This window comes from Bison bison, unplaced genomic scaffold, assembly GCF_000754665.1.
Source record: "Bison bison bison isolate TAMUID 2011002044 unplaced genomic scaffold, Bison_UMD1.0 scf7180017864472, whole genome shotgun sequence".
Taxonomy (NCBI): Eukaryota; Metazoa; Chordata; class Mammalia; order Artiodactyla; family Bovidae; genus Bison; species Bison bison.
The window spans coordinates 6,824,201-6,850,112 of NW_011495033.1; the positions used below are offsets into that span (position 1 = coordinate 6,824,201).

Below are 25,912 nucleotides of genomic sequence, written 5' to 3' on the forward strand. Positions count from 1 at the left end.
CCAGAGTACAGAGGAAGCTTCCTGGTGATGGGGTTTAACAGCTAGTTTGACCTTCTCTCTAAGGGCTTCCCAGGTGGCTCAGTGGTAAAGAATCTGCCTGCCAGTGCAGGAGACATAAGAGACACAGGTTTGACCCCTGGGTGGGGAAGATCTCCTTGGAGGAGGAAATGGCAACCCACTCCAGTATTCTCGCTTGGAGAATCCCATGGACAGAGGAACCTGGCAGGCTACACGTGGGGTCTCAGTGAGTCCGACACAACTTAAGTGACTTAGCACATCTATAAGGAACAAAGCAACCCAAGGGTGGTAGCTGTATTCCCTGTGCTGTACAATATATCCCGTATTTATATCCTGTGGGCCTCTCCAGAGGTCCCCTGCTGTGTCACTGGAAGCTACATCTGAGTGGTGTGTAACCTTGTGGTGTGGATGACCCATCCCGTCCTCATCCTTGGACCTCTGTTGAGTCCACCTGGGGTGGAGGAGGGGCCACCTGTGGCCTGGCCTGGGCAGGAGGGGCTGCCTGATCGCTGAGGCAAACAGTGGAGGTCTCTGACAGCTGGGAGTCTGACCCCTGATCCCAGCTGCCCCCAAAGGACCTTGGGGTTAGGCCGGCCTCAGAGAAGGGTTATCTCGGGTCCCTGAGCAGGGTGGGGCTGAGGTGGCTTTGAGTCTTCTGGGTGATTCCTGGCCCTGCAGAGGGCTGGAGGCTGGGAGGGATGTGAGCAGAATTCTGTGCCAAGAATTCGGGGGAGATTAGATGAGGATGAGGCTGGGAGGGTGCAAAGGAGGAGGCTATGTCTCTGAGACATTCTGAAGGCAGAAGAGAGGGTGGGGCGAGGGGAGGGGAGCCTGTATTCGCTGAGCGCTTACTACAGACTAGTCACTGGAAGCTCACTGCTTCCCAGGGCCTGGTCTCATTGAATCTGATGGCACCCCCTGAGGTCCCAGTGGTTTGGCAGCTGCTCAGAGAGGGAGGTGATGTGCCCTCGGTGCACAGCTGGGAAGAAGGGCCCTGGGATCCAGGCGGGTCAGCTGAGTTCAGAGCCCGGGGCTCCTTCCACCCACACTGCCCTCCCCTCCACAGAAGCTGTCTTCTGTTCAAACAGAAGCTGCAGGGACCCAAGAGAATCAAAGTGGGATGTTTAGCCTGGGAGAGGAGTAGAGAAACAGTGTCTGGAGCAAAAATGGGAGCCCAGATAGGAGGAGGAGGAGGCTGGGATCCACTTGGGATGTTATGATTTTAAGGCAGCAATGGCCACGGAATGCAGTGTTCTCTTGGGGCGGGGGTGCTGACGTGGGGGATACCCACGACCTTCAGCGGAGACCAGGGTCCAGGAACAGACTGAATCTGGGAAGGAGAGTGTGGACGGTGTAAGAGGGGCTGCCTCTTAGACTTGAGGAGAGAGGCAGAGTAGGAAGGTGCCTCCTAGGGTGCCTCCCCAGCTGTGTAACCTGGGCCTCTGGGCCACAACCGCCTCATATACAACATGGAGATAAGAACGCCCTTCCTCCAGGTGACTCTAGGGCTGAAACTATGTGTTACTCTTAAGGCGCATAACACAGTGCCTGACACATACCAGGCTTACAATGGTCAGCAGTTATAATGGGTGTTATTGCTTCTACCTACTTCAAAGAATCTGCCCGCTAAGCAGGAGATTCGGGTTTGATCCCTGGGTTGGGACGATCCCTTGGGGAAGGAAATGGCAACTCACTCCAGTATTCTTGCCCGGAGAAGTTCATGGACAGAGGAGCCTGGTGGACTACAGTCCATGGGGTTGCAAAGAGTGGGACACGACTTAGCTACTGAAACACCACCACTACTTCAGAGGGCCCCACACCCTATGTCCTGTTCAAATGGGGTAGAGTAACAGGGACATTCCTGCTCACATTCTGCCACCTAGGGAATAAGGGAGTGGGCCTACATGGAGCCTCTCCTTGGTCTCCCAAGGCACGAGAACAGGGGCATGGCTTCTGGCTGGGGAGAAGCTGAGCTGGTCCAGGCAGAAGCATCTCCTGGTCTCTGCTGCATCCATGGAGCAGATCCAGTCTACAGCTGGGTTCCAGGATGGGTCTCAGAGAGAGGCTCAGGGTTCAGTTGGAGTGTCCTTGGACTTGGGAGCTGCAGACGGTCTCGAGCTATGGAAAGGTGTGAGACGGAGCACTCCTGTCCTGCCCGGCACCGGCATCTGCATTCACACGGCTTGTACACACCAAGGAACTAACCAACCTGCAACCCCCTGCCGGCCGCCCTTACCACATTCTCATCGTGGCTCCCTTCCTCCTCTTCTTTGCCAAGCAGGTCTAATAGCTTCTCTTTGATCAGCTGCAAGAAAGGCAGGAAGGAAGGTCAGGCCGGGAGAAAGGCATCAAAGTAGCGAGAGAGACCTCCTTCCACATGGTTGGGCTGGGGAGGCAGGGGCAGCAGCAGCCTGGCTGCAGCTGGACAGACGTTGGTAGGAGCCCAGCCTGGCATCCCAAACTGGGGTGCCTAGCCAAGCTTCTGGTGCAGGAGCTAGAGACTGTGTGGTCTCTCAGCGTGGCTGGGTCCCCATCTGTCCTGGGGGGATAGTTACTTGTCACTTTTGAGGCCTGACAATTCCACAGTTCACAAGGTTGGGACACAACTGTGTTAACATTTCATTCTCAATAAGAGAGTAGTTATTAAATATGTTTTCTGATGTGATTCAATTTCTATAACTTTGTGCATCTTTGCACAAAAATGATTAAACAGGGCAGAACCAAGTCTGGCTATGGAACCCAGTTTGGGAGCTGGGTCACCATGCTGAGAAGTGGGGTGTGGCACTCCACAGGCCCCTGGTCACCCAGGCCCACCACTTCCCACAGTGACCCCCAGTGGCCTTTGGCCATTGCCGGTCCCCTCTGGGAGGCAGGCTACTGCTCTGCAAGCCCGATCTGCTGGGCTGAGACCCAGGAGGTCCTGGGCTTCCCTGAGGGATTCTGGAGTCCCTGGAGCCAGCCCAAGGCTGGGAGGAAAGCAGTAGGAAGACTGATGAGCCCCCAGAGCACACAGTGCCTGAAACTGCTGTTTGTTGTGTGAGAAGCTTCCAGAGACTGTTCCAGCTGCCTCCTGAGGGCGACAGCTCCCTGAACCAGAGTGGCTGGAGTGCCCTTGCTCTTCCTGCTCAGGATTGATGACTTCTCAGGAGTGCTCCTTCCCTAAAGCTGCCTGGACCCCAGAAGGTGCTGCTCTGGTGATGGGTCCCCTGGAGGGCAGGTGTGTGTGTGTGCATGTGGTGTGTGTGTGTGTGGTGTATTTGCCAGCAGTGTGTGAGTGTGGTATAAGTGTAATATGTGTGTGTGTGCATGTGTGGAGTGTGAGTGCATATGTGGTGTATGAGTATGGTATGTGTGTGGTGTGTGTGTATATGTTGTGTGTGAGTGTGGTATAAGTGTGTGTGTATGTCATGTGTGTGCAAATGGTGTGTGTGTACAGTGTATGTGGTTTATCTGTGGTGTACGTGTGTCTTTGTGAGCAGTGTGTGAGTGTGGTGTAAGTGTGTGTGGAATATGTGTGTGTGGGGTATATGTGTGTGTATGTGTTATATGTCAGTGTGGTATTAGTGTTATGATGTATGTGCATGTCACGTCTGTGCAAGTGGTGTGTGTGTATAGTATATATCGTGTGCCTGTGGCATATGTGTGTATTTGTGAGCAGTGTGTATAAGTGTGTGTGGAATATGTGTATGTGGAGTGTGTGGTATAAGTGTGTATGGCACATGTATGTGTGGAGCGTGTGGGGTATATGTGTGTGTATGTTGTGTGTGAGTGTGGCATTAGTGTGTGTGATGTGTGTGTGTATAGCAAGTGTATGCGAGTGGTGTGTGCGTGGAGTGTATGCGGAGTGTGTATGGAGCGTGTGGGGTATATGTGTGTGTGTATGTTGTGTATAAGTATGGGAGAAGCGTGTGTGGTGTGTGTGTGTGTGTGTGGTGTGAGTGTGTGTGGAATATGTGTATGTGGAGTGTGTGGTATACGTGTGTGTGGCACATGTATGTGTGGAGTGTGTGGGGTATATGTGTGTATGTGTTATATGTAAGTGTGGCATTAGTGTGTGCGACGTGTGTGTGTATAGCATGTGTATGTGAGTGGTGTGTGTGTGGACTGGATGTGGAGTGTGGCATGTGTGTGTGGAGCATGTGCGGTGTACATGTGTGTATGTTGTGCATGCTATGCTATAAGCGTGGTGTGTGTGTGTGTGTGTTGTGTATGTGTATGCTATAAGCGTGTGGTGTGTGTGTATGTGTGTGTGTGGTGTGAGTGGAGCATGTGGTGTGTGTGTGTATGTTGTGTATGGTATGCTATAAGTGTGTGGTGTGTGTGTGTATGTGTGTGGAGGGTGTGGGGTATATGTGTGTGTATGTTGTGTATGCGTATGCTATAAGTGTGTGATGTGTGTATATTGTGTATGGTATACTATAAGCGTGTGGTGTGTGTGTGTATGTTGTGTATGTGCATGCTATAAGTGTGTGGTGTGTGCATATGTTGTGTATGCATATGCTATAAGCATGTGGTGTGTGTGTGGAGGGTGTGGGGTATATGTGTGTGTATGTTGTGTATGTGTATGCTATAAGTGTGTGGTGTGTGTGTATGTGTGTGTGTGTGGTGTGAGTGTGTGGAGCATGTGGTGTGTGTATGTGTGTATGTTGTGTATGTGTATGCTATAAGTGTGTTGTGTGTGTGCATATGTTGTGTATGCATATGCTATAAGCGTGTGGTTGTGTGTGTGTGTGTGGAGTATATGTGTGTGTATGTTGTGTATGTGTATGCTATAAGCATGTGGTGTGTGCGTGTGTGTGCGTGTATGTTGCGTATGCATATACTATAAGCGTGGTGTGTGTGTGTATGTTGTGTATGTGTATGCTATAAGCATGTGGGGTGTGTGTGTGTGTTTTGTGTATGCGTATACTATAAGCGTGTGGGGTGTGTGTGTGGTGTGTATGTGTATGCTATAAGCATGTGGTGTGTATGTGTGTGTGTGTGTGTAGTGTATGCGTATGCTATAAGCGTGTGGTGTGTGTGGTGTGAGTGTGCGGGTGCAGACACACCCAGGCGTGAAGCCCCACACGAGGCCCAGGGGCTCCGCGCCGGCCCCTGCACTGTCTCATCCCCCCTTCTCATCCCTCCGGCTCCCTGCGTTCGGGTGTAGACAGCTCCGAGGACAGGCCTGCGGCTTCCATCTCTTACCCACCCCGCCCCGGTGCCTGGGGCGCAGGGACAGACCGTGTCCATGCACAGGGAGGGGAGGCGGCCCTGGGTGGAGGGAGGCCGAGCTCTCCCCGCTCCGTGCTCTGGTTCTGGGCATCGGGGCGGGATGAGGGCGCCTGGTGGTCCCCCACAAGCAATCCCGCATCTTACCTCATAAATATAATCAAAGAGCTCTAGTATTGTAAGGATACTAGCACCAATGAACAATCCCATCTGACCACCAATATCACCTGGAGAGAGAGAGAGAAGACAAAGACTTGGCTTTCCTGACAGCACTTCTGGAAGGGTGGATGGACAGAGAACTCGGAAAGCAGGCTTTCTGAGAGGGGCCCCCTTCCGAGAGGTGGGGCCTGGGCCTGGTGGCTGGAGGGCAGGCCCTTGACAAGCTGCTCCCTCACTGCGCTGCTCTGAGAGCTGCTGGGTTTCAGCACCCATAGGGGTGGGAACTAACCTGGATGTTTACTTGTGGGGCCTGGAACGGACCTCCCGTGCTGACGGCCTGGTTCAGTTCCATTCAGAACCACAACGTTGGGGCCCAGCTTTGGCTCCAGGCTGGGAACAGATGAGACGTGTGTGGTCCCTGCCTGGGTGAGGGCACAGTCAAGCCTGAGACGTGTGTCAGTGTGTCTGAGTGGGGGTCTTGGGAGCAGGCACGTAAGAGACACCCCCAATTACGACAGGGCCTTTGAAGCTATCTTGAGGCCCCTCTCACCCTTGGGATAAAGTCCTTGGAAGCATCTATCTCCCCTCCCTAAAGGTAAATGTTTGGTTTCTTTCTATTTATTTTTTATTTATTTTTATGATTTTTGGCCGCGCTGGGCCTTCATTGCTAGGCACAGGCTTTCCCTGGTTGCGGTGAGCAGGGGCTACTCTTCCCTGTGGTGTGCGGGCTGCTCACTGCGGTGGCTTCTCTCATGGGGCGTGGGCTCTAGGCGCGTGAGCCTTGCAGCTCGCAGGCTCTAGAGCACAGGCTCAGTAGCTGCGGTGCACAGGCTTAGCTGCTCCACAGCATGTGTGATCTTCCAGGACCAGGGATTGGACCCTTGCTTTGGCAGGCGGATTCTTAACCACTGGACCACAAGGGGAGTCCTTTGGTCCCTTTCTAGAGTACAGGTTCTTGCCCTGAGTGTATGACCCCATTGACCAGGGTCTTCTGATCCCCTTATATCAAACTCTCGGGAGACTTGTAATCAGTATAGATGCCTGCACCCACCTGTTGTTGTGCTTAGTTGCTCAGTCGTGTCCGACTCTTTGAGACCCATGGACTGGAGCCCGCCAGGCTCCTCTGTCCATGGGGGTTCTCCAGGCAAAAATACTGGAGTGGGTTGCCATGCCCTCCTCCAGGGGATCTTCCCAACCCAGGGCTTGAACCCAAGTCTCCCATATTGCAGGTGGATTCTTTACCATCTGAGCCACCAGGGAAGCCCTGGGGCCTATGCAATCAGAGTCTCTGGGACTGGAGGTCAGGATTTTTATGTTTGCAGGTGGTTCTCCAGCCCACCAGAGTTTGAGAAGCACTCTCCTGTGGGAGCGTCCGATGGTTGGAGACTCCTTGAATTGAATGCAAATCGTTACGTGTGGGTACCTGGGCATTTGTAGCTGAAGAGTCCGTATTTCGGAAGCTATTATCAGATTCTTAAGGGGGTTCTGATCCCCTGAAAGCCCCCAAACGCTCTGCTCCAGAGGCAGTGTGTTGGAGCACAGGGCTCTGAGGCTGTGAATATGGAGGGTGGCCGCCAGCTGGCTGTGTGTCTTCGATAAGCCCCGACCTTCTCAACAGCCTTGCCTACCAGGAACATTTGGTGGTGGAGGTGCTTGGGGGAGGCTTGGAGGAGATGAACAGTGAAGTCCTTTCCAGCTGTGACCTCTAACTGTGAGCTGCTGGTCTAGGAAGAGCGCTGGGAGTGGGGGCCCTGATGGGGGTGGGTGTACCATCCTCCTGGAGATTCCAGGCTGACCTCTTGGTCTGAGAACTTTCTGACGAGCACACTTGTCCACTCCTCCCCTGATGATGGCTGGGAGAAGGCCAACAAGCACATCCCCAGGTGAGCAGGCTGAGATGGTGGGAAGAGAGCTCTTCCCGGGGTGGAGGGGGACTTGGTGTTGGGCTCACTAGAGCCCCCCCTCCTTCCCGCTCCCCCCACCCCCTCTAATGTCCTTAACGGAGGCTCACTGGGGCGTGCATACATGCACGTGCCTGTGGGGGGTGGGTGTATGTGTGAGCCGAGTGGCGGAGTGTGCAGGGCGTGCCAGGTGCATTGTGTGTGCATGTTCGGGACAGAAGCAGCCTTACATCTGGCCACCAATGGCTTTATATAGGTGGCACGCGAGTGTGTCAGGGGTGGCTTTGTGGGGGTGGGCACAGTGCGTCTGAATGTGTAAGGAGGTGTGAGCGTGCTTGTGTATGGCAGGTATAGGTGTGTAGGCATGTGTGCACCTACGTGTCTCTGGAGTTGCGCGGTTTGCACGTGGGTCTGTGCACGTGTGCACTAGTGTGTGTGGCTCACCCTGGTGCATGTGTGTACGCTGGGGTGAGGCGTGCTCTCTGAGTGAGGGGAAAGCGGCCACAGGGCGGGAGGACAGGGGCCAGCGTGAACTTCCTGACTCAGGGCTTGCAATTGGCACTCGCTCGTCTCGCGAGAGGTACAGACGGCAGTGAGATTTTCCGCGGTGGGCGTGTGAAAGAGCACGCGTGCGCACTAGCGCACACGCGTGTGTGGGGGAGGGGAGCAGAGGGAAGGGGGCGTGTCCTCGGTGACAGGTGCTAAAGCCCCGCCCCATCCTGGGAGTCTCAGCACAGTCCCTCTCTGGCCACAACCATCTCCAAGGCCCTTAGTGATGACCACCTTAGCCCAGTGGGGACCCTGCGGTGTCTGCCGCTTCCTGGGAGAGTGTCTGTCTGGATGCCAGAAACCACTGTTTATGGGCCTTCTGTGGGCTAGGGCTTGATCACATTTCACCATCATGGCAAGCTCACAGAGGGTTTTATTAGACTCATTCTACAGACGAGGGACCTGAGGTTCAGTGAAGTGAAGCCACCTGCCCACATTCTCCGGGCTGGTGTGCCGCAGCCCCTGACTTGTGCTCCCCTTGAACTGCCAGGTAAAAGGTGTCTGTCTCCCCTGCCCCCCGCTCAGGATGCCTCTCTCACCTGGTTCAGTTCACAGAGACAACAAGAGTGATTTTTCCTCGAAGCCACAGACATCGGATCCTTTTTTGAGAGTGAGAGTTGGGGGGATGGGTTCAGGGCAGGTCTTTTAACCCCCTGGGGTCTTGTTAGATTTAGCTGGGCTGGGACACCATTGAAATTAATACCCTGCATTCACCATGTGCCCTAGGGGCCAGAGGAGCTGATGTGAACTAAGGTACGGCGGTCAGGTTTGTAGATTTCTGGGGGTACATGGCCCTTCTTTAGTGTTTGACAAAGAGCTCTCAGTCCAGGGGCACCTGGCGTTCTCAACGTGGCAACATTGCTTTCCAGGTGGAGCCTCCATGGGTGGGACCTTCGTGGTATCTGCTGCCTGGACCCATCCATAGCTCAGCCCCGCTGCACCTATCTGCCACGGCCCCAGGGCTCTGACTCCAATCAGGGGGCAGAATGTGGCATCTAAGAAGGCAGCGCCAGAAGGGTCCCGAGAAAATGGCTGGCTCACCTGCCTCATTGTGTCAATAGGGAAACTGAGATTAGACCAAGGAATGAACTGGGCCTAACACCACCGCATGGAGTGCTTCCCACTCTGGGGCAGGAGCAGTGCAAGGGAAGAGGGAGCAATTAGTGGATGAAAGGCTGGACTCTTATAGATTCACCCTCAGGCCACCCACCTGCCCATCCCCGCTTCCTCCCATCCCCTTGTGTGCTCAGTTGCTCAGTGGTGTCTGACTCTTTGTGACCCCATGGACTGTAGCCCGCCAGGCTCCTCTGTCCATGGGATTTTCCAGGCCAGCATAGTGGAGTGGGTTGCCATTTCCTTCTCCAGGGGATCTTCCTGACCCAGGGATTGAACTTGCGTCTCCTGCATCATGGGCAAACCCCCTTTCTTTACCGTCTGAGCCAGCTGGGAAGCCCCACGTTATCATGCATGCACGCATGCGTGCTAAGTTGCTTCAGTCGTGTCCAACTCTTTGAGACCCTGTCCATCCCCATGAGATTGGGCATTTGTGCAATGGACACTCTGACTTACCAAGTAAGGCAGCGACTTCATATGCCTTCTTCTGTTCGATGGTCTCATAATTGAGAGCTTCAAAAAATATATCCAGAACGAGGATGTTTTCTCTGCGGGGGAAACGTTCAGTGTCACACGTGGTGAGAATCATCAGGATCCACAGGGATCATATCATACAATTTTCCCATGGACAGAAAGGGAAACAGAGGCCCGGGGAAGTGAGACAATGGGCTCAAAGTTAGAGCCGGTTAGCCACAGAGCTGGAGCTTGAACCGGGAAGTCGTGATTCCCAGCCCATTGCTCTTCATGGGCCTGGAGGGGTATGCCAGCTCTCCCCTTGGCCCCTGATCACTAACCCACCCTCTGTCTGCCCCCTTTTCCAGGAGTCCTGCCAGGCCTCCAGGTCTCTATGCCCCAGAGGGTCTGCCTGGGTCCTTATGTGCAAGTGAGCTCAGAACTCACTTAACAAGGCTTGCTTGCCTGCCCCCAGCTTACCTCCCCTGCCCACCCTGGGGAGGCCCTCAGTTCTTACTGAGATTGATGACAAGCTTCTTCTGGTGGGGGCCCTACCCCAGCATCACCAAGTTAGCTGCAGGAGCCAGGGAGGGTTTCTAGGGAGCAAACCTACATCTGGCTGTGGGGTTTTCTGGCAGAAGCACCTTGATTCCCTTCTGCTCTTTGGGGCACTTGTATTCATGAGAAACATCTTGGTGCGAGAAGCCATTACCGTCAGCAGAATGTTTGCAGCTGCAGGGCATGGCCCCTCCTCTATCGATAGTTACCCTGATTCTTTGATGCTGCTCACTAATGCTCTTAGTGTCTCTTGCCCTCAAGGGGCACACACCGTCCCAGGATGAGAACTGGTGACTGTGTTGGAGGGAGAGGCTGGAGGAGGGTTGAAATTAACACCCTGCATCCATCATGTGCCTTCGGGGCCAGAGGAGCTCATGTGAACTAAGGTGGGGTGGCAGTCAGGTTTGTAGACCTGAGCAGGGGTGGGAGCGAGAGGAGCCCTCTCCACACGGGGCTCACCCAGGAGCTATCCACCATCTCTTGCCTGGTTTATGGCAACTGCCTCCCACCAGGCTCCCTTCCGCCCATCTGTCTGCCCATCCATCCTCTTAACCGGGTCTTCTAAAACCTCTAGACTAACCCACATAACACAGAATTAGCATCCAGTGCCTCCGTCAGCCAGGCTGCCTTTAAAATGCTCAATAGTCACAGGTGGCCAGTGGCCACCACATAGGACATCATGGAGATAGAACATTTTTAGAAGGTTCTACCATAGAACACGTGGTCTAAAATGCAGATGAGACCCTATCACTTGCCTACCTGAAGCTCTTCTGTGGCTCCCTACCCTCTTAGAATCAAATCTACTCCCTGACTCCCACCCCTGCCCAGCTCAGCCTATAAGACCCACATCCACCTCCCCCGGCTTCCTTTTGCTGTACTCTTGTGACAACCTCTTCTCCTGTGTCTTCCTTTCATTTATTTTGTTCAAAGATTATTTTTTTGAGCATCAACTCTGTGCCAGACACTCCACAGCAGAGAACAAAAAAGAAAGGTTCGTGCCCTCAAGAGGCAGGCAGGTAATTGAAGGAAACAGCCACGTGAATATTGAATTACACACAGTGGCGAGTATTATAAAGGAATACACTTGAGTGTTTCGAGAGAAGAATGACAGGAGGGGGCCTAAATTATTGGTCCAAAGACATGACATTTAAATGGAGACCTGCGAACCGAGGAACCAGTTGGGTGAAGAGTGAGAGGAAAAGCGTTCTAGGCAGAGGGAACAGAATATGCAAACTCTGCCTGGAAGACTCTTCTGCATCCTGTTAAAACACCTCTGAAACTTTCCTTGACAGCACCCCTCTGCAGGGTACGGCCAACAACCTCTCTTATTATATGCACCAGCCTGGACAGCTTTCAGTGTTGTATTTGTCTCTCTGCGGGTCTGTAAGCTCCTGAAAGATGGCGCTGCCTCTTAACATGCTTTGTCTTCATACTCTGAGTCTGAGCACAGAACTTGGCCAAGAGCAGGTGCTCAATTAACGTCTGCCAGATGGAACTAACTGCTTACCTTTGTCCTCTTCCTTGACTGTCCCCCCTCCTCCCCATTTTTTCCTGGTCCCTCCTCCCCCCACCCCTCTCCACCATGTCCACTTAGCTTACGAGATATATTTTTCTGATTTGTTAAATTTCTTCTCGAGGTACTTGGCTGATGTCTTGCTGGGGATCTTCACCATGGAGAGCTCTTTGTTGTAGCGGGTCAGGTTGCAGGGGGTCCTGCAGAGACAGTAATTACTGTCCTTTTCTGCCAGCAGACCTGCAGGGGAGAGGGAGGCAGGGCTGAGTGGAGTGCAGGGGACTGGGACCTCTGGGCCCAGAGTAGCCGGGTCCCAGGTTCCTGCAGCAGAGAAGAGGAGGAGGTGCCCTCTGTGTGAATGAAGGGTGAGGGGCTGTGGAGAGAAGCGGGGCTGGGCGTTTGCTGGAGGTTGATGGGGGTGTGAGCGGTCACAGAAGTGCCCACTGTTTCTATGTTACTCTTTTTTTAAAAAAAATAACTCTTTTAATGTACTTGTCAACTAACTTTATTATCTGAATAATTTCTGCATCCATTTCAGCTGAGTTTTTAAATTTAATATTTATTTACTTATTATTTTTGGCTCTGCTGGGTCTTCGTTGCTACACGTGGGCTTTTCTCTAGTTGTGGCGAGCAGGGGCTTCTCTCTGGTTCTCAGTGGGGTGGCTTCTTTTGTTGTGGAACACGGGCTCTAGGGCAAATGGGCTTCGTTAGTTATGGCACACGGGGGCTTAGTTGCTCCTCGGCATGTGGACCAGGGATTGAACCCGAGTCCTCCGAGTTGGCGGGCGGATTCTTCACCACTGGACCCCCGGAGAAGTCCTTTCTCTGTTACTCTTGGTTCTGTGTTCCTCCTGCTTCCTTTACTGTTAGGTTAACTTTTGTAAGTATAGGCACCACTTTGGAAGCATGGGCTCCAAGGGAGTCCTGGACCTTTGACCATCCCAGGGCTGTCTTCTCTGCTCTCAGCTTCAGATCTCATCTGCAAAGGGGGCTGTTCATCACAGGCAAGTGTGGGAGGCCACTGCATCTGAATCCCTAGGCTCCGTGGTTTTCCCTTGGGGGGCTCCATAGCCAGCACCCACCGCCTCTGCCAGCTGGTTGAGGACACAGAGTGAGTCTTTGTGTTCACCGGAAGTCCCTCTTTCCAACCAGACCTCCTGGAGGCTTCTGGACATGCGAGTCCAGAACTACTCGACTTAGATCCAGCAAGTACAACTGCTGAACAAACTTGAGTCCGGATGATTTAAATACCCACTGCTTGTCTTGCTTGTAAATCATTTCCCAGATCCCGGAGAGGCGGGCGTGTGGAGTGGGTCACGCTCTGGGGTTGCAGCTTGTTGTGATCCCTGTCACTGGAAGTTTCCCGGGGTGGGAAGTGGGGTGGACCAACAAACACCCAGGAGCAGAGGCCGTGGTAGGGGTGCTCCTGCCTCCCCTGTGTCCCTGAGCAATGCACACTGGGCCTCACCCCTCTGCCTGACCTCACCTCTCCTGGCTCAAGGGAACAATGCAGAGAGGACAGCTTGGGAATAACCTCCAGGGTGTGTGCCAGGAGGTATCGCCAAGCTCCTTTGGCGCCCACTCGGTGCCCACTGTCCATCCTCTCTCCATCTCTGCCTGCTCCTCTGCATTCCTCAGTGCTCTCTGCGGCCCCAAAACTCACTCCTTCTCTGTCCCCACCTCTCTGCCTCCTTTCTCTCCTTACTTGGGTCTCCACCCTCATTGCTAGTATCAGTTCCCTCGCCCACCCTTCTCTCCTTCCTCCTCTCCACCTCCCTCTCCTGTCCCTGCCGGGATGCCGCCCTGTCCAGCCTCTTTCCCCCTCACCCTTCCCTATTTCCCTTTCCCACACCTGGAAGGGCTCCAAGGTCTCAATCACAGCCCCCACCCCCATCATTCCACTGGGCCCCTGGTACTGACCTAGGGCAGGCTCTGCACACTCCTTGTGCTGCTCAGGGGTACAGAAAGGGGCATCCCCTGCAAAGAAGAAAGACAGGGAGAGGTACTCAGGCAGCAACCCCTCCCCTCCTTGGGCCGGGGGAAGGGATTGCATCGGGGTACTTGGGAGGGGTAGCAGTTCACCAGTGGACAGTCAGAAGGCAGCTGTCAATCAGGACTGCCAGGGGATAGTGGGGGACCAGAAGACTGGGCTCTGATCCTCTCTGTGATAACAGGAACCATCTAGCTAATTTCTCCCAGGTCGGACAGCCTGGTTCATACAGGTGAAAGGAAAGTGTTGACATAGGGAGGCAGTGGCAAGTATCTACTAAGCGCTGGGCATGCATCATCCCCTTTAACCCACTTAGGTACCTTTGGAAATAGGAACTACAGTGTCTGTTTTATTGATGAGAGAATTGAGGTTTAAGTACCCTGCTCTCCCAGGCCTGCAGTGATGGAGGTGGGCTTGGAGCCCAGGTCTGTGTGCTCCCGAGCCCAGGGCTCTTTCCATCACAGCATGCTGCCACAGGTGAGGAAGGCTGCTTGGTCAGCCTCCTCTTTGCTGTGCCCTTCATTCCACATTATAACTGAGATGCCAGTAACAGTGTCATGTGGGGAGTGATTAAAATCTCTCCTGCCTGCTTGGGCTCAGGTTCCATGGGTAAACCTCACTGGCTGGTGACGCAGTCTGAGCATCAGGCCGGTAGCGTTTTTGTTGTTTAGTCTCTCGGTTGTGTCTGACTCTTTGTGATCCTATGGACTGTAGTCTGCCAGGCTTTTCTGTCCATGGAATTCTCCAGGCAAGACTACTGGAATTGGTTGCCATTTCCTTTTCCAGGTGACCTTCCCAATCCAGGGAGTGAACCCGCATCTCTGGCATTGGCAGGCAGAATCTTTACCACCGAGCCACAGGGATGCCCAGATAGCATTTACCAGTGCTCGATTCTCTCTGGTCTCTGTAGAAATCCAGAAACTTTGTTTTTTCTTTTCGCACATGCTAAAGTCAAAGCCAACTCATTGGAAAAGACCCTGATACTGGGAAAGGTTGAAGGCAAAAGGAGAAGGGGACGGCAGAGGATGAGAGGGTTGGATGGCATCACCGACTTGATGGGCATGAACTCAGGTGAACTCTGGAAGATGGTGAGGGACAAGAGAGGCCTGGTGTGCTGCAGTCCATGGGGTCGCAAAAAGTCAGACACAACTTAGCAACTGAACAACAACAAATGTCAAAGTTCACCACAATATCCTCCTCTTATTTTTTCCCTAAACACTTTTTTCCCCCAAGAGCTGAAGAACTGAAATGGTTCCTCTTTTCTAATAATAAGAATGTAACTGATATGTTTCTCTTTTTGTTTTGTCTTCTATTCCATTCTGTCTTTGCCTGCTTCTCAGAGGCAATTTTAAAGATTGATAATCCTAAATTTAGATTACTAGAGAAATTACTGATTCCTAATGCAATCGTTCAGAATTTAGCTCTAAGGATGTTCATTTCAGCATTGGTTATGACAGAAAACAATTGGTAATGAGCGAAATGTCCAAGGTCAGGATTTAGTTAGATAAACTTAAAGTATGATATAATCATGAAACAATAGCCATGAAATACAATAGTAAAGTTCCCTGCACATAGTAGGTCTTCAGTCAGCAGTACTCTCAATTCCCTTTCCCCATGTGTTAACACAGTCACCACTGACATTTGCAATTGACAAAGCATTTTTTTTTTTGGCTGCACTGTGGGATCTTAGTTCCCTGACCAGAGATCAAAGCCAGGCCCCCTTGCACTGGAAGCTCAGAATCCTAACCACTGGGCCTCCAGGGGATTCCCAACAAAGCATTTTTATATCTTAGCTTAATTTTACCCTCACAGCAAACGTTTGTGTTTTAAAGAAGATGGAGGTAAGAACAGAGACGTTTAGTAACTTGTGCCAGGTCACACAGTAGTCATGTGGCGGGAGCTGAGTTGGAAGCCAAGGCCACTGATTGTAGCCTCAATCAAGCTCTTCCTGCCCCAGTCAGCACCAACCCCTGCTAGCTGTGACAAGCCGACTGCCTCTAGTGATGGCTATGTGCATTGTTAGTCTGACAACAGAAATGTCAGGACACACGCGTTCATTTGCTGGCTGATGGACTCTTGCCCCACTTGAAAGAGTGCCAGACATTTGTATGCAAGAAGGGAAATACCTGGAGGAAAGCAATAAACATCTGGGTGTCTGAATGTGCACCACACCAGGATGGGAGAATTGTAAGCATCTGGATATGTGGTCACTAAGCTCTAGGAGGGAAGAAGAGCAAGCAGCTAGCAAACGTATTGAACACTGGGAGGAATGCTCTCCAAGCTTCTGTCCACTCTGGAGACCAGGAATATTGCCTTGGTTGCCAGACTGGATGTTCCCACCTGCCCCCGAAATGTCTGCACATCAAATAACCGTCTTCCCAGAACAGCATCCCTTGGCATCCTTGTGGAGCGGGTGAAGAGTGTCCCATCGGGTGAGAAATGCAAAGAAGGTCGCAGGCGGTCCCGGGTGCCCTGTGGCCGCCCTCCCCCGGCACTGACCTGGCATGTGGACCATGCGACAGTTGCAGTTCTCCACGATGTAGCGGGTCTCACAGTCGATCCTACAGGCGGTGATGCTGTAAACAGGGAAGAAGTCGAGCCCCATCTCGGAGGACCGGCACTCGCCCCACGGCGGGGGCAGGTATGTGAGCTGCAAGACAGGAAGCAGGGGTCAGCAGTCAGCCCTGGAGCTTCAGCTGCAACACATCCAGTGGCACATTCAGTGGAACACATCCTTCATTCACTTATGCAATTAATAAACAATTAATTGATCAACTACTGCGTGACAGCCTAAACTGCAAGGACCTCCCAGGCCTTCAACATCTGGCTCCAAAACCAGTTTTCCTATCTTATCTTTTATAACCTTCCCTATAAATGCTGATCTTCTCAAAGTCTTTTATCCCAGCTGCATCTTCCCACGTCCACAATTTGTTGTCTTGCATTTCTCCACAGCAGAGAAGTGGGATAAGGGCTCTGTGGGTCCCTCCCTCCTTTCTAGGGTTTTTCTCCCCATTTTTTAGCTTTTCTGGCAACCCTGAACTCTGGCTTGAGACTTTTTAACTCCATTATGACTGCTTTCTGCTTGAGCTATATCTATAATATTTCCTTAGAAGTTGATGTGTTCTGAAAGGAGCGATCCGATAAATATTGATAAATGTGTGTTTCATCCAGGGTGGTTCCCTTCCTTCAAGGTCTGTATAAACATTCCAGTTCCTCCCTGTTTTTAGTCTCCCTCCCATAAAGTAGTACTTTTGAAATCTTTTGCCCAGAGTTTATAACTGTTAGTTCCAGGAGGGTTAGTTAGCCTTGTAAAAGTTGCTCCACCGTAACTGAGAACCAAAAATCTCTTTATATTTTATTTTAAGGCTTTCAGGATTCCTTTGAGGGAGATGTTCCTGTTATAATTTTATTTGGGAGGAAACTGAGTATAAGACAGGTTAATAGGGACTTCCCCGGCACTCCAGTGGTTAACATTCCACGCTTCCACTGCAGTAGGTGTGGTTCAATTCCTGGCCAGGGAACTAAGATCCTGCATGACGCACGGCATGGTCAAGTAAATAAATAAAAGAAAAAATAAAAAGAAAGGTTAAGTAGCCTGTCCAAGGTCATGCACAAAGTCACTGGCAGAGTCAGCATGTGGACCCAGGATTCTCTGACTTCAACCTTGCTTGTATATGTACTATTACATTGTCTCTGTGTCTCTATAGGAAATTGACACAGGAGAGAGAGAAAAACACTCCAGAGAGGACCTTTCAGAGCTTTTCTCTTTTGTTTTTTCCTACAGCTCATTTCTTCTTCCTTTCCCCTGAAGGTTTGCATTACTCTCTCATCTTTCTTTGGAATTCATGAGCAGACCAGGATTTTGCAGATTTCCTGAACAACTTTGGATAAGTCACTGCTCTCCTCTGGACCTCAGCTTCCCCATCTGTAAATTGGGAGGGTTGACGAGTAGGTTTGATAGTGTATGATTAGGATGGACTGGGTCCCCATGTTGCTCACTATTGGATCCATAAGCACACAAACTGGATTTGGGAAGAATTCATAATGATTTTTGACAAGACTGGAGGTCTAAAATGATGTAAAATCATTTTGGGAGAGACTTACTTATTTTTCCTCTAAAACGGTTTCCCACAGTGGAGGAACCTAGAATGTAGCAGGTGAAGCTCTGTGGATGGGCCACAGTTTGTTCAGGGTCAGTCACCCCCGCCCTTTTTTAATGCAAAGGTCATGATCCAGACCTGGGGCTTCCCAGGTGGCACCAGTAGTCAAGAATCCTCTTGCCAATGCAGAAGATGCAAGAGACTCGGGTTTGATCCTTGGGTGGGGAAGATCCCCTGGAGTAGGAAATGGCAACCCACTCCAATAGTCTTTCCTGGAGAATTCCACGGAGAGAGGAGCCTGGCGGGCTACAGTCCACGGGGTTGCAGAGAGTTGGACATGACTGAGCACGCATGCACGCGTGATCCAGATACTGTGGCTTCCCTGCAGGGGCTGGTTTATCGTTCGTCCCATCAGCTTTTCTGAAGCCTCCCACAGCAGCAGCTGGAAAATTGCAGTGTGAACAGCATCAACTCTTGCTTTCCAACGGGTGTCTGAAAGTGGGTTGGACTATTTATCCTGGGTAAGCAATGCCTCAGGGGGACCCTGAAGCACTGTCTTCAAATATCTGAAGGGCTGTCTCCGGGAAGAAGAATTAGATTTGTTTCTTGGAATCCCCAGGGAAAGACAGACACAAGAACAGGTGTACTGAGGGAAGTGGGGAGGGCGATCACATTGATTGATGTTGCAGACACGGCGGTAGGCACAGCCCCTGCCTTCCCTTCTTTAACGCTGAAGAAGGATACACTCTGTCTCAACTTTGCAACCTACTCTTATGATTCAATAATAAAATCACTCTCTTGAGGGTGAGCTCCCCATCATGAAGGGTGTGCAAGCAGAAACCATACAACTACCTGGCTGGGATGGGAAGAGAGAGACTCAAGCATTGCAGGTACCACTGGGGATTCAAAAATCTCTTAAGCCCTTATGCCTAGCCATAGACCCTACGTCTATAATTTTAAATTTTTATTTATTTTTAAACTTTTTATTTTGTATTGGCGTATAACAGATCAACAGCATTGTGACAATTTCAAGTGCACAGCAAAAGGACTCAGCCGTACATACACAGTCTCCCTCAAACTTCTCTCCCATGCTGGTTGCCGCATAATATTGAACAGAGTTCCCTGTGCTATACCATAAGACCTTGTTGGTTAATCATTTTAAATCTAGCAGTGTGTACATGTCCATCTCAAACTCCCTAAGTATCCCTTCCCCTGTGGTAACCATAAGATCATTCTCTAAGTCTGTGAGTCTGTTTCTACATCCATAATTTTAATCTGAAAATCAGAGACAGTGGAACAAGTCAGACAGAACCTCAAATCCCACTGTTCCATGGGCTAGCTCTGTGACTTTGAATAAGTGATGAAACCCCCATTCTCTAGGCCCAGATTTTAGCCTCCTCATCGGTCTAAATGAGATAAATGCCCAGCAGCTAGTCGGTCCCCTGAGACTTGGTTCCTATCTTCTTCCTCCTAACAAATGTCTTCATGCTTTTCTGCCCTTTTGTTCCTTCAACAAATAGACCAGCTCCACCTCTGCTGTCCTTACAATCTGGTTTTACAGACCAGAAAATCTCCATCCTTTTTTGGCTCAAGTTATTTTGTGTTGGGTTTATTATGATACAGACTCCTGTCAATGCAGACATCCAAGTCAAGATGGTACTCAGACAGCTATTCTAGGGGTCTGAAGCTGGGGACGGAGATCTGGGGTGGAGATGTAAATGGGGGGAGGGTTCTGGTGGACCTTGAAGCTGTTGGGTGGATGAGCCAGCTCAGGGATAGAGGAGAGATGCTCAGGATTGAGTCTTAAAGTGTTCCTGCCTTTACTTGACAACTCATCCATCCTTAGCTTCCCCCCACCGCCGACCCCCATTATGCCGTGGAACCAGTGGCTTTGCACAATTGCTTACATTTATGAGCTAAGCCAAGATCCCAGAACTTTTGTGATAGAATACCCTGGTGCTTGCCTGTCATTGCTCCACTGTCTTGAGGCCTTTCTCCACAGACTTTTTCATTTTATAGAGAAACTGGTGTTTGCACCCTCCCTGTGCTGGGATAGCCTATGCTGTTCCTCAGCTGCTGGCTTCCCCAGCCTCTCCCAGCCCGCAGATTCCGAGGTGTGCCAGCAGGTGGCGCTGCAGTCAGCCTGGCTGCCCATAGTCAGAGATGCCTGGAGGGAGTCAGCCAGTGGCTCAGTCGAGTCCGACTTTTTGCAACCCCATGGGCTGCAGCCCCGAGGCTCCTCTGTCCAGGGGATTCTCCAGGCGAGAATACTGGAGTGGATTGCCATTTCCTTCTCCAGGGGATCTTCCCACCCCAGGGATTGAACCTGGGTCTCCTGCATGGTAGGCAGATTCTTTGTTTTCTGAGCCACCAGTTGACTCATTGGAAAAGACCCTGATGCTGGGAAGGATTGGGGGCAGGAGGAGAAGGGGACGACAGAGGATGAGATGGCTGGATGGCATCACCGACTCGATGGACATGAGTTTGAGTGAACTGCGGGAGTTGGTGATGGACAGGGAGGCCTGGTGCGCTGTGATTCATGGGGTTGCAAAGAGGTCGGACTGAACTGAGCAATTGAACTGAACTGAGCCACCAGTTGCTAAGCTCCCTTGGCCTTTTCCTTGTGTCTGCAACCCACACTCTAAGGCCTTGGCTACGATGCCCCTTTAGGGAGGATGCTGGGACAGTGATGAGACTGTATATTAATATGTTCCTCCTACTCCTGGAAAGGGTAGGAAAGACCAGAGGAGAGAGACAGGAAGAGGGAGACAAGGAGCGATGCCCACTGAGCTTAGCTGGCACCCACCCGACTCTTTTGTTGTGTCAGCCACTTGGCCTTTTGATTTAGGCACTGGACACCATGATCACCTGGACCCAGTCCTTTTAGACTCTGGAATTCTCTTGCCGGCTCCTTCCCAGGGCTGGCTCGGGGTCTTTGTTCTGAACTGCCTGGCTTCTACTTCTTCCTCGGTAACCCACCTGGCTGGGATCCTGGTTCCCTGTCTGCTGGGAGGACCCATCGTAGGAGCACGCGCTCTGTGCTCAGACCCAGCTGGATTGGAATCCTGACTCTGCCATTTGCTTAGTGGGGGACTTGCCCTTTCTGCATGAGAAACACCCTGAGATATTAACTACTTCAGAGGGACACTGTGGGTTTTGAACACAAGGTGTGTGTAAGCCAGCTGTCACCCTTGGCTGATGTCTTCCGGTCTCTGTTCTGGGTCATATGGATGGGATGCAAAACTCAGCCCCTCATTCATTTTCATGAAAGCCCGTTCTCCCAGGGTGTTAGATTATATGGAAGATGTCAGAGTTGGAGGAGGGTCTACATCACAGCAAAGCCCCTTCTCCTTGCCTAAGCCTAACCCCTCTCCATGTTCCTCCTTCCCTTCCTTCTCTCCCTCCTGCTCTCCTCTCTCCTCATCTGCTTTGCCATCCTTTCCAGAAGCAGAACCCACATATTCTTAAGTAGCTGCATCATCCTGTGACATCTTGGTGCGTGGCAACATCCTCTCCTATGGAGTCTCAAGGAAACGCACTTTCCTCCCTGGGTGGAATTCTAAAGCCAAATGTTAAGATTTTTTTCTGCCTTGTTCTGTAATAAGAGGAAAACATCTCCAAGAGTGTCTGGTGAATAACAGATCTGAATAAACTGAAGATGTTGTTGGCATCTTATCTCCTTACCAGGGCTCTGTCTCACCTTGTACAGTGACCTGGCAACAGAGACCCCTGCCGTGCTTTGACCAGAAATGCAGAAACACACCCTGACGACTCGTGATGCACATGTATTTTCTGTTACTTCTGAAGTCTCTCTGGGATCTCTATCAACCTTTGATTAACTGGGAAGCTAGCTAGCACGCTGTGGTTTTGACCGTTTCTTCGTGATTGTGTAAGAAGTGAAATTAACAGGTAGCGTCGTGAGAGGAGCGTTGCTGGGGCTCCTAGGAAGAAGTGAAGCCCCGTTATCGGGTGCCGTCCATGTGTTAGGCTCTGTGCCGGCCCTTTGAGTTTTCTCATTTTATCTTCTCATCGAGCAGCAAGGTTGATATTGTTATCCCCATTAAACAGATGAAGAAACTGAGGCTCAGTCGGGTTATGCCCCATTTCCCTGGGTCACAGATTACATTGATTCCAGGTCTTTCAGACTGCAAAACTCCTGACTTTCAAAAGCCATAAAACTTTCCCTCCCTTCAAATCAAATATGACATGAACACCAATATAATAAACAAGCAAAGAAGAGCTGCTGTGGGTGCAGGTAGGGGATGGGGAGCCCAGAGTCTCATACTCAGTCTCCTGGCCCTTGCGGTGACCCCCAAGCATCTCGCAGGAATGCCAAGGCTTACAGTGCAGAGTTTGAACACCCCGTGAGGTTCCAGTGACTTACATGGTTCCTCAGGCAGGAGTGGTAACCTGTGAACCTCACTTTCCTGCTGCATAAAGCAAGGCATATGGACCAGAGAGCTGCTGAAACGCCTCCAGAATCTTCCAGGTTTTGAGCCTCTGTGTCTCATCTGATACAAACTGGGAGAAAGGGTGGGCAGAGGGTGGGCTGCTCTCAGATGATCAATCGAGTCTGAGTATTTGGCTCAGAAGGTGTTTTCTTCCCTTTGGGTGTTGGGGAAACTGATTAAGAAGAGGCCAGAGGGATCCTGGCTCAGAGCCGGTGGGAAGCTGTCACTCTGGGAATAACCGCCTTGAGAGTGAAGGGAAAAATCCCCTTTGTGAGTTCTTTTGCAGAGAACACAGTCGGCAGGAGTGTTCAGCTCACTCCTGTGGATGAAGAAGTGCTTGGCCAGAGAGGGCTGTCCTTGGGGTGCAGGGAAGAGGCGTCAGGGTACAGTTTGGGCTGCTAACAAAGGCTCAGAGGGGCTTTTGTGGCCCACCAGAGCCCAGTGGTCCAGCTCGGTCGAGCAAGCTCTTCATTAACTCCTACAATGTGGGCGGTGGGACTAGACGGATGAGTACAACGGGGAACCTGCTCTCCAGGGGCTCCTGTTTGCCACAGACCCCTCCTGCCACCACCTGAAGGCATGTTCCCAGATCCCTGAGACCTGTTCCCTTCCTCGTCCCCAAGCCCACACAGCTGGGGCCCAGCGGGAAGAGCCTGGCACCCTCAGGGACCGGCTCTGTGCCCTCGGAAAAGTCACCTAGCTACTCTGGGCCTTCTCTGCAAAACAGAGCTACTGTTCTGTGAGGAGCAGGGCTTCCCTGAGGGCAAAATGAGACAATAGGTGGGAAGAACTTCGCTTGCAGTACTTCCTGAGTTTGTTGAGTCTTAGGTTTGGGAAGTGCTTATGAAAGTCCTTCATTTAAGGTGTCAGTAGGCGGCTGGTCCCACGTGCCTGTCCTAATAGGCATCTCGCCTCTCCAGCCACAGTCTTAGCTCTTCCTGATTCACTGGCTCTCAGGCCTCTAATACAGGGCCTGGCACATAGTGGGTGCTTGGTACTTAACTGGATGAATGAATGAGTGAATGAATGAATGAATTGCACCATCCTGCTTTCTCCCAGCCACAGTACAGAGGATGAGTGTGGGCGGCTGGAGAGCCAATCCAGCAGGAGCAGAGGATCCTTCATGTTGGTCCCTGCGAGCCCTACATTGAGGTGGGCTCAGCATCGAATCACATCTGAGTCCTGGGCTGAGGGCAGGTTTTCCTGTGTGACCCTGAGCCTCTCACTCAACCTCTCTGGGCCTCCCTGTTCCATCTGTTATGGGGCGGTGCGTGTGTGCTCAGTCGTGTCCAACTCTAAGCGGCCCCTTGAACTGTAGCCCGAGAGTCTCCTCTGTCCATGAAATTTTTCAGCAAGAATACTGGAGTGGGTTGCCATTTCCTACTCCAAGGGATCTTCCTGACCCAGGGATGGAACCTGCATCTCTGGGCATCTCCTGCACTGGCAGGCGGATTCTTTACCACTAGTGCCACCTGGGAAGCCCCATCCCATCTGTGATGGTTGGGGCCGTAAGTCTTTGGTGGTCTGAGACTCATGAGGTCCCCCTCGGTCCTACCCATGTCCTCCCACCTTCCACGACAACAGTAACTTCCCCTGGCCCAGCCAGATGGAGGGGGAAATCAGAGCCTGCCTGCTTTCTGAGCTGTGATTTTTGGTTTGATGTTTTTATTTCATCCTGCTGAGTGATTTAAGTGTGTTCACAAATGATTATATTGTGCTCCTTTTAAACAATACTCAAATCAAATCAAATACGAAAATCAAATCCACCCATCAGTCAGTAACAGGCAGCTCTGATGTCTCAGGGGAAACAGGTCCTTGTAGGCAGCGCGGAAGCAGTGAGGCATCCCTGCCTCCTGTCCCTGCGGCTCTAGTCACAGCTCAGCCCCCAAGGTCAAAGTAGGAGAGATGGCACCAGGAAGAAGTCAAAGTCACCGCAGAGAGACTGAGCTGGGGTCCCGGCGGGAGAGCCCACGTAGGTGCTTAGAAGAACAGTGTCTCAATCCTCACAATGACCCTTTGTGAGTAAGAACTACTAGCCCTGAAGACCCACAGTCGACTAATTGATGATACAGAAATTGCTGATATTTATTGAACCCTTACTAACTTACTTGGAGTGACTCTTCAAATCCTGACAACAACCTTGTGGGGTTGGTACTTTTATGATCTCCATTGTAGCAATATATCTCGGGAGACTGGAGTGGAAAAGAGACCTACAGTCACTACTAGTAAGAGACAGAGCTGGAGGTAGAACCCAACCATTTGCACGTTCGTCACTACCTATCCTGCCTTGCCTAATACTGCAGTGGGCGGGGTCCACAGGAAGCAGAGCCAGTTACTGGGGGCGGGGTGTGTGTGTGTGTAGATGGATGGTGGAGACTGTGGCAGAGATCTGGGGATGGGAGCATGGGTTCTCCAGATTCCAGTGTTAGGGGAAACACTGGCTGAAACCGCCCACCCTGCCCAGGCACCATAGTAACCATTTGCATGCCTTATTTTACAACAGGAGGTCCTGGTAAGGAACTCGGAACTAACAAGCCCCCACCAACCGGAAGAATTCAGGAAAGGTCAAAAGGAGATGCTGTACGTCCTACCAATCTCCCAGAATCCTCCTTGCTGGAATCCATCTTGGCTGAGTGATGCGTGCGCCACCAGGAAGGACCCTGAGTCGGAGTGATTGGCCAGAGACAACCTGGAAACTAATCCCATCCCCATAAAACCGGAGACTGTGAGCCACGTGGCAGAGCAGTCCTCCTGGGTTCCCTTACCCTGCTACGCTCCACCCGCATTTCCCCTTCCCAGTAAAGTCTCTTGATTTGATAGCACATGTGTCTCCTCGGACAATTCATTTCCTAGTGTTGGACAAGAGCCCACTCTCGGGTCCCCCTTTGTGCCACACAGACATGGGAAATACTGCATAGGTTCATTGGACAGTTTATCCTTCACGACAGCTCTGCCACTTAAACATTATCCTCCCCATTTTACAGATGAGCAAACTTCAGGAACTTGCCCAACACCACACAGCTAAGAAGTGAGAGGCAGGAGTCAAATTCAGGTCTATCTGTCTGCAAGGCTCCTGAAAGGTGCTCAGGAGACAGCTGACCTTGGCGGTGCCTGACCCCATTGTCCTCTCTAGGGGACACAGCTTTTTCACCTGCAGCATCTGGGAATAGATAACCCCCAGGTGTAGTATGGTATAAGGTGTGAGCTATAAGGCAAACCACGTGACTGCACCCCTCCCCCGACTCTGGTGTCTGGCAGACATCACCAATCGATCACAGATGTGAAATCAGAACCGAGAGGAAATGTTGTATTTTGGGGAAGCTTCATCTGTAGAAACCATCAAACTACATGCTGTTAAACATTCCCATAGATTGAATAAGACTTAGTATGTGCCTTATAAAATACAGAATGTGACTTCCCTGCGGGAATGGGAACCACAGCCTGCCCTCTTGTGCAGGAAAATCCTTGACTGGCATTCAGACCCTTTGGACCACAGGAGGATCCACCCAGTGGAACAGAGTAACACCCTGGACCTGCAGAGGGGTCACACACAGAGCTCCTTGTTGTGCTGGCGGGAAACTAAGTCATAGTAGTGGCTGATGTAGCACTTCAGCAAGCAACGAAGTCCATTTAAAAAGCGAATTACCCATGGTTTATGACTAATAATAAAATAACGAGGTTACATCCATTGCAAAAATGTCTGTGAGTGGGAGAGAATGTGAGAAGAGCAAAAAAAATGTGAATTGTTTACTCAAAAAAGAAAGGATTTTTTAAAAAAGACTATAGCTTTCCTCATTCTAGCATGAGTTTCACCTTGGGCTTTGCTGGCTCTAGGTATGCCTCTGAAGCTCTCCAAGGATCTTCCAGCTTTGGTGTCATGGGGTAGACAGTCTTGT

At 51.4% G+C, this 25,912-nt stretch overlaps 1 protein-coding gene across 1 annotated transcript in view; it reads right to left on the bottom strand.

The window, feature by feature from the left end:
* ASIC2 (acid-sensing (proton-gated) ion channel 2) overlaps positions 1-25,912 on the bottom strand; it is a 1,220,326-nt gene that overhangs the window by 1,324 nt on the left and 1,193,090 nt on the right. The window contains exons 4-9 of the mRNA XM_010861483.1: positions 15,965-16,115; positions 13,396-13,452; positions 11,562-11,715; positions 9,408-9,499; positions 5,377-5,456; positions 2,255-2,323 (exon numbers count right to left, since the gene is read on the bottom strand). Of these exons, the coding sequence (XP_010859785.1) occupies positions 2,255-2,323; positions 5,377-5,456; positions 9,408-9,499; positions 11,562-11,715; positions 13,396-13,452; positions 15,965-16,115 (603 nt within the window). The remainder of the gene's footprint in view (positions 1-2,254; positions 2,324-5,376; positions 5,457-9,407; positions 9,500-11,561; positions 11,716-13,395; positions 13,453-15,964; positions 16,116-25,912) is intronic.